The 7163-nt window shown below is 67.8% G+C and overlaps 1 protein-coding gene across 1 annotated transcript; it reads right to left on the bottom strand.

Moving 5' to 3' along the window:
• Positions 1-626: 626 nt before the first annotated feature.
• Positions 627-5976, bottom strand: GLIS2 (GLIS family zinc finger 2). The gene is made up of 6 exons (XM_065412511.1): positions 5802-5976; positions 5264-5436; positions 4342-4518; positions 3124-3257; positions 2143-2261; positions 627-1435 (listed from the first exon to the last, which is right to left on the bottom strand). Exons 1-6 carry the CDS (start codon positions 5974-5976, stop codon positions 627-629), a joined length of 1587 nt encoding a protein of 528 aa, XP_065268583.1.
• Positions 5977-7163: the final 1187 nt, after the last annotated feature.

Below are 7163 nucleotides of genomic sequence, written 5' to 3'. Positions count from 1 at the left end.
GCTCCTGCTGTGTCCTGTGCCAGCGTTGGCTCCCTGGAGAGCCAGCAGGAGGCGCCAGGGTGCGGCTGACTCAGGGAGGGGGCAGTTAGCTGTCTGAGGCTAGGTCTACACTACCCGCCTGAATCGGCGGGTAGAAATCGATCTCTTGGGGATCGACTTATCGCGTCTCGTCAGGACGCGACAATCGATCCCCGAATCGACGCGCTTACTCCACCAGCGGAGGTGGGAGTAAGCGCCGTCGACTGGGAGCCGCGGCAGTTGATTTTGCCGCCGTCCTCACAACAGGGTAAGTCGGATCTGATACGTCGAATTCAGCTACGCAATTTGCGTATCTTAAATCGACCCCCCCCTGTAGTGTAGATGTAGCCTCAGGGGGTCCCACGAAGAGGCCTCTGGAGCAGCCTGCGCTGGGCCGGGGGTGCGGGCCGGCCGCGGGGCTGGGATGGGGATTATTGCTATTCTCAGAAGAGTCAAACTCTTCTTTCGTGAAGGGTACAAGCGAGACCCAAGCGGCAGTCGCAGGGGAAGGGGGCAGGAGGTCCGGCTCCCCCCCACCCCGCTGGCGGATTCACCCGTCAAGACTCGGGCCAAGGTGGTGCCTTGTCTTGCGTCTGGGCTTCGTTCACTCAGTTCACCACGGCTGGCTTCAGCAAGACGGAGCCAGGGGGGATCACCACCCAGCCGGGCGGCAGGGCCTCGGGGCTGCCCATAGAGCTCACGCCGGTGGACAGGTCCAGCACTGCGCCGGGCAGCAGCGGCAGGCTCTCCGGAGCACGCCTGAGCCGGGCCCGCTCAGTCCTGTCACACGAGTCTTTGCGGCTCTCGAGCCCCTGAGCTTTGCCCGCTTTGGCCACCCTGGTGTCGCCCGCCTGGCACTTCTCCACGTCCGTCTTGCCAGCAAGCAGGGACACCACTGGCAGCCCCAGCCCACTAGCCCCGAAGGGAGACGCCAGCAAGGGGCTCTTGGCCAAGTTGAGTGGCGCCCCATTGAGGGACAGCATGGGGCTGGGCAGCCCCGACAGCGCAGCAGAGCCCACGGCACCACAGGCCAGGGTGCTGAGGTCCAGGGGACCCGGGGCCAGGGGGATGGGCAGAGAGGCGCCCAGGCCGGGCAGCGCGTGCCCGCCAAAGAGGGCGGCCGGGTTGGGGATGATGAGTTGCGCCCCGTTGACGTAAGGCACTTCCGCCGAGGCGACGGGGGTCTTGGGAGGCTGCTGGAGTTTGAGCAGCTCCTGCTGCTCGTGGGACACAAAGTGGCCATGGGCCTTGATGTGCTTGCGCAGTGAGCTGGGGTCCGTGTAGCGCTTGTGGCAGCCGGGCATCTTGCAGTAGTAGGGCTTGTCCACATAGTGGGTGCGCGTGTGCTTGAAGCGGTCGCTGGAGTTGGAGTAGCGCTTGCTGCAGCCCTCGTAGGGGCACATGTAGGGTTTCTCGCCTGCATGGGGACACAACAGCCATGAGCTGCCACAGGCTTCTCAACCCGGCATGCCATGGGGCCTCTGCCGCCAGGCCATGGGCTGCCACGGGCTGCCTAACCCAGCGTGCCACAGCACTTCCGCGGCCAGGCCATGGGCTGCCTGACCCGGCGTGCCATGGGACCTCCGCCACCAGGCCATGGGCTGCCTGACCCGGCGTGCCATGGGACCTCCGCCACCAGGCCATGGGCTGCCTGACCCAGCGTGCCATGGGACCTCCGCCACCAGGCCATGGGCTGCCTGACCCAGCGTGCCATGGGCTGCCTGACCCGGCGTGCCATGGGACCTCCGCCACCAGGCCATGGGCTGCCTGACCTGGCGTGCCATGGGACCTCCGCCACCAGGCCATGGGACCTCCGCCACCAGGCCATGGGCTGCCTGACCTGGTGTGCCATGGGACCTCTGCCGCCAGGCCAAGGGCTGCCTGACCCGGTGTGCCATGGGACCTCTGCCGCCAGGCCATGGGCTGCCTGACCCGGTGTGCCATGGGACCTCTGCCGCCAGGCCATGGGCTGCCTGACCCGGTGTGCCATGGGACCTCTGCCGCCAGGCCATGGGCTGCCCTACCCAGCATGCCACAGGGCCGCCGCCGCTGGGCCATGGGCTGCCCTGACACTGACCTGTGTGCAAGGGGGTGACACCCAGGCCCCCCATCCCTGACACTGACCTGTGTGCGAGCGGTTGTGGATTTTAAGGTTTTCCAGCCTGGAGAAGCTCTTGTTGCAGGTTGGGCAGCGATGAGGCTTCTCATTGGTGTGGGTGCGAATGTGGATCAGCATCTTGTACCTGCCCCAGGGAGAAGGGAACCCAGCTGGGGTGAGCCGGCCACGCAGGGCGCCACGGGGAGAGGGGGGGCCCGGCTGGGGTGAGCCGGCCCAGCAGGGCGCCGCGGGGAGAGGGGGGGCCCAGCTGGGGTGAGCCGGCCCGGCAGGGCGCCACGGGGAGAGGGGGGGCCCGCGTGGGGTGAGCCGGCCCGGCAGGGCGCCACGGGCAGAGGTGGGGCCCGCGTGGGGTGAGCCGGCCCGGCAGGGTGCTGTGGGGCTGCAGCTGCCATGGGAACCCAGGGAGCTGATGGAACAGCTGTTCCCCTCTCCCCGTCACAGGACACACAAATCGCCACAGCCGCCCCCAGGGGGGCCAGGAACGGTCCCCAGCTCAGAGAGGACACGGACTTGTCCAATATCATACCCAGCAATTGGGGCAGAGCCCAGATCTGCTCCTGCCCCCCACTGAATCCCTGTCCTGCCCCATAACCACCCCACCCAGATCCCCTCATCCCTGCCCCATAACCCCATAAGTGCCCCGCACCAAACCCCCCGAATCTCTGCCTTTTAACCACCCAGCCCTGATCGACCCACCCCATAACAACACAGCATGGATCCCTGATCCATCCCGTAACCACCCAGCCCCAATCTCCCCATCCCTGCCCCGTAACCGCCCAGCCCTGATCCCCCCCCATCCTTGCCCCATAACCAGCCAGCGTGTCACTAACAGTTGTTGGTGTAACTGACACACGTGGTTCCCTGGGAAACCGCAATCTGCCTGAATCTCTCTTTCCTCTTCCCTCCCATCAGTCTCGGGGTCCCGAGCCGCGTCTCCCTCCCTCCCTGCAGCTCGCTGTCCCAGCCTCAGTGCCCCCAGCCCCCACCTGGCATTGAAGCCCCGGCCATGGCGCGCGCAGCCCTCCCAGTGGCAGCAGTAACCCGCGTCCTTCTCCGGCTTGACGTGGAAGTCGTTGACGTGATCCACCAGGTCTTGGAGCAGGTCGAAGAGCTGGTTACACTGTGGGGGGCAGGGTTGGGTCAGATGGTGGCTGAAGGGGGAGCCCCACTGTGTCTGGCTGGGGGGGATCACAGGGGGGCCCGGCTGGGGGAGGGGCGGCTGCAGGGGGCCCGGCTGAGGGCGGGGTGGGTGTTTTGATGCACGGCAGGAGGGATCGAGTGGGAAGTGGCTCAGGCCCCCCGAGGACTGGCCAAGATGTACCCACCCCGCCCCGTCACTCCCTAGCACAGACCTGCCACGGCTGTGCCCGGCCCCAGAGGCTGCGGGCGCTGGGCTGGGAAGGGTGACTGGGACAGGTGGCCCATAGAGATCCACCAATGGCCAGGAGGGGCAGTGTCCCAAAGACCTGTCCCATGGCATGCGCCACGCAGCCCCCTCTGCCCCATTCCCCTTCACCGCACAGCACGCCCCTCGCAGCCCCCTCCACCCCGTGGCACACCCCTTGAGCACGCCCCTCGCAGCCCCCTCTGACCCACCCCTCTCTGACCCTCCTAGCCCCGCGGCACACCCCTCACAGCACCCTCTGCCCCACCTCCCTCCACCCAATGGCACACTGCTTGCAGCCCCCCATCCCCATCCCCCCTGCCCCGCAGCACGCCCCTCGCAGCCCCCTCTGCCCCACCCCCCTCTGACCCTCACAGCCCCGTGGCACACCCCTCACAGCACCCTCTGCCCCACCTCCCTCCACCCAATGGCACACTGCTCGCAGCCCCCCATCCCCATCCCCCCTGCCCCGCAGCACGCCCCTCGCACCCCCCTGCCCCACAGCACTCCCCTCGCTGCCCCCCTCCACCCCACAACACACCCCTCGCTGCCACCCTCTGCCCCGCGGCATGCCCCTCGCTTCCCCCATCCACCCCTCAGCCCCACGGCATGCCCCTCGCTGCCCCCATCTGCCCATCCCCACAGCATGCCCCTCACTGCCCCCATCCGCCCCCCAGCCCCGCGGCATGCTCCTCGCTGCCCCCCAGCCTCACTGCATGCCCCTTGCAGCCCCCCTCTAGGACGCAGATGTCAGGGGATTTACCCTACACAGGACTGGGGCCATGGGCTCAGCCCCCTGGGGCCCGGCTGCCCTCCTCACCTTGGCCCAGCGACACACCAGCTGCTGCGGCAGAGGCAGCTCCGGGGAAAGGCGCTTCTCCTTGGCGGGGGTGAGGAAGGCCGAGGCCGGCAGGTGCAGGGCGCCGCCTGAGCCCAGGGGCAGGAAGAACTGGAAGGAGCTCGGGAGGCCGTCGATGTAATGCAGGGACGGGAAATCCTGTGGGGGGAGAACAAAGGTGCTGGGTCAGAGACACTGGCTGGAGCAGGGAGCTCGGGGGGGGGGCGGGGGGGCTGGGGTGGGTCAGAGACACCGGCTGGGGCAGGGGGCTGGGGGGGGCGGACGTGCCCCACCCCGGGGATCAGGAAGGATGAAGGATGTTGCACAGCTGGATCCCAAAGCTCTGCAGTGCAATGAGCCCCCCCTTGCACCCAACCCCCCCGTCCCAGCTGGGGCCAGCTCCCCCAAGCTCTGCCGCACCACTACCCGCATACCCCGCGTGGGCCTGGTGCCCATCCCCAGGCAGGCACAGGCCGGGCGAGCCACCCTTCCCCGCCACAGCCCTGCCGCAGCCCATCCCACTCCCTTCCCCCGCATCCCATCCCTCTCCCCCTGCCCCTCCGCCCCCCCGCCGCAGCCCATCCCTCTTCCCCCCCACTCCAGCCCTCCCTCTCCTCCTCCCTCCCCGCCCCAGCCCATCCCACTCCCTTCCCCCGCCCCAGCCCATCCCTCTTCCCCCCCACCCCAGTCCATCCCTCTCCCTCCCCCTCCCCTCCCTGGCGGCCCAGCCCAGCGGGGCCCAGGGCCCTAGGTCTGGGGCTGCCCTGGGCAGAGGGGCAGCCACCTGGAAAAGGCTCTTCCTGCTGAGTCGAGGGAGGGAGCTGCTGCCACTGTGCCCCCAGTCCCCTTCCCAGCAGCTCCCCTGTCTGCCCCAGCCCCCGCCCTGCCATAGCGCATCACTTACATGGGGGTTGGGGGCCATGGGCAGGTCCCCGCTGCCCTGCCGCTCAGGGGACAGCGAGGTGCTGCCACCGGGGGAGTCCAGGCCGGATGGGGGCGACAGGCTGAGGTCCAGCAGGGGCGTCGAGGAGAAGCGAGCGTCCCGTTTGTCGTGGTACTTGGAGGGCAGCAGGGGACCTGGGGAGCACAAAGCCAGCGGGTGAGCAGCAAATCCCGCCCCAAGCACCTTTCCCCACCACTGCAATGCAGCCACTTCTGGGGCAGGACACGGTAGTGACCCCCCTCTTCCTCACTCCCTGCGCCCAACCCCACAGCTCATGGCCTGCCCCAAGGGATCCCAGCACTGCCTGGGGGACCCCAGGCGTGTGGGCCCAGCCCCAGGGGCAGGTGGCCAGCAGGGGGCAGAGCGTGACCCAAGGCTCTCTCACCACCGGTCCCACCCTGAGAAGACTGCACACAGGTGGCGCCCCCTGGTGCCGTACCAGAGGGTGCAGGAAGGCGGTCCCCCCGGGTGGGGCCCTGGACGCCCCTCCCCCTCTCACCGGCCAGCGGGGAGCCAGGCGAGCCGGGGCCCATCGCTGCGGCACCATCATCCTGGCTCTTGAGCTCGCGGTGCAAGGCCCGGTGCTTGGTGCTGCCCAGTGTCCGCTTCTCCCGCGCTGCCCGCAGCTTGGAGATGCTGATCTTGAGGTCGAGGGGCTCATCCAGGGAGTGCATGGTGCCCGGCTTGGCCACCAGCAGCGTCCTCCGGCAGGGAGCAGACGGTGTCCTCTGGGGCCTGCTCCCCCTGCAGCCCGGGGACAGGGGCAGGGTGCCCAGGCAACCTGCAGTGGAGCAGAGGGGCAGGGGGGTGAATTGGATCGTGCCGCCCTCTAGGACCCACACACGGACACCCATGCACCCCCCTGCACAGAGGCTGTCCCAGGGGCCACAGGATCGGGGCCAGGAGCTCCAAAACCTGCCACCAGGAGCCCCCCCACCCTGCTGCCAGAAGCACCCCCAAAACCTGCCACCAGGAGCCCACCCCCCCCTGCTGCCAGGAGCCCCCCCCACCCATAGGTGCTGGAACTGGGGGGGTGCTGCAGCACCCCACAGCTTAAAGTGGTTTACATCATACACAGGGTTTACAGTTTGGTTCAATGGCTCTCAGCACCCCCACTATACAAATTGTTCCAGCACCCCTGCCCCAACCTGCTGCCAAGAGCCACAAATCCTGCCACCAGGATCTCCCCCCAACTTGCCACCAGGAGCCCCCCAAAAACTTGTCGCCAGGCCTGCTCTTAACAGGGGGCTGGGAAATGCAAGGACAGATTCTGGAGAAGGAACAGTTCTATGTACAAAAGTAGGACACTGTGGACAGGCCTCCCCCCCCACACCTCCCCAGCTCTGCTGGTGCCCTTCACTCTTGACCTGCAGCCCCCTGCTAGCCCAATACTGGGGCCCCCTGAACCCCATTTCCGCCAGACCTCCAGAGCTGAAAGGCAGGTGCAGTAGATGCCACGACACTGCCCCTGCCACCCATCCCATCCAGCTCCCTCCCCTGCACAGTGCCCAGTGCCCCCCCCCCCCCACCGAGGGCAGAGTCCTGGCAGCCTCTCACCACCCTGGCTGCACTGGAGAGTCCCAGCTCCTGCTCCTCCCCTGGCCTGGCTCAGAACTCAGCCCTACATTTTCCATGGAGCCCCATACCCACTCCCACTGAGCCAGATGGGGGCGGGTCCTATGATCAGTGAGGAGCCATCAGGCAGGGGCTGGGTTCAGTGACCGCCTGCCTCGCCCAGCCTGCCAGGCGGGGAGGGGAGGATGGGGCCAGAGGCAGCCGGCAGAACTGGCTGAGCTGGTCCAGAGCTGTGCTGCAGCCCCCCCAGCACAGTGACCCGTCTGGAATTACAAGCAGCTGTTTC

The sequence above is a fragment of the Emys orbicularis genome, chromosome 10 (genome assembly GCF_028017835.1).
Source record: "Emys orbicularis isolate rEmyOrb1 chromosome 10, rEmyOrb1.hap1, whole genome shotgun sequence".
Lineage (NCBI taxonomy): Eukaryota > Metazoa > Chordata > Testudines > Emydidae > Emys > Emys orbicularis.
The sequence above is the reverse complement of the archived record's forward strand: the minus strand, read 5'-3'. Positions and strand labels throughout refer to the sequence as shown.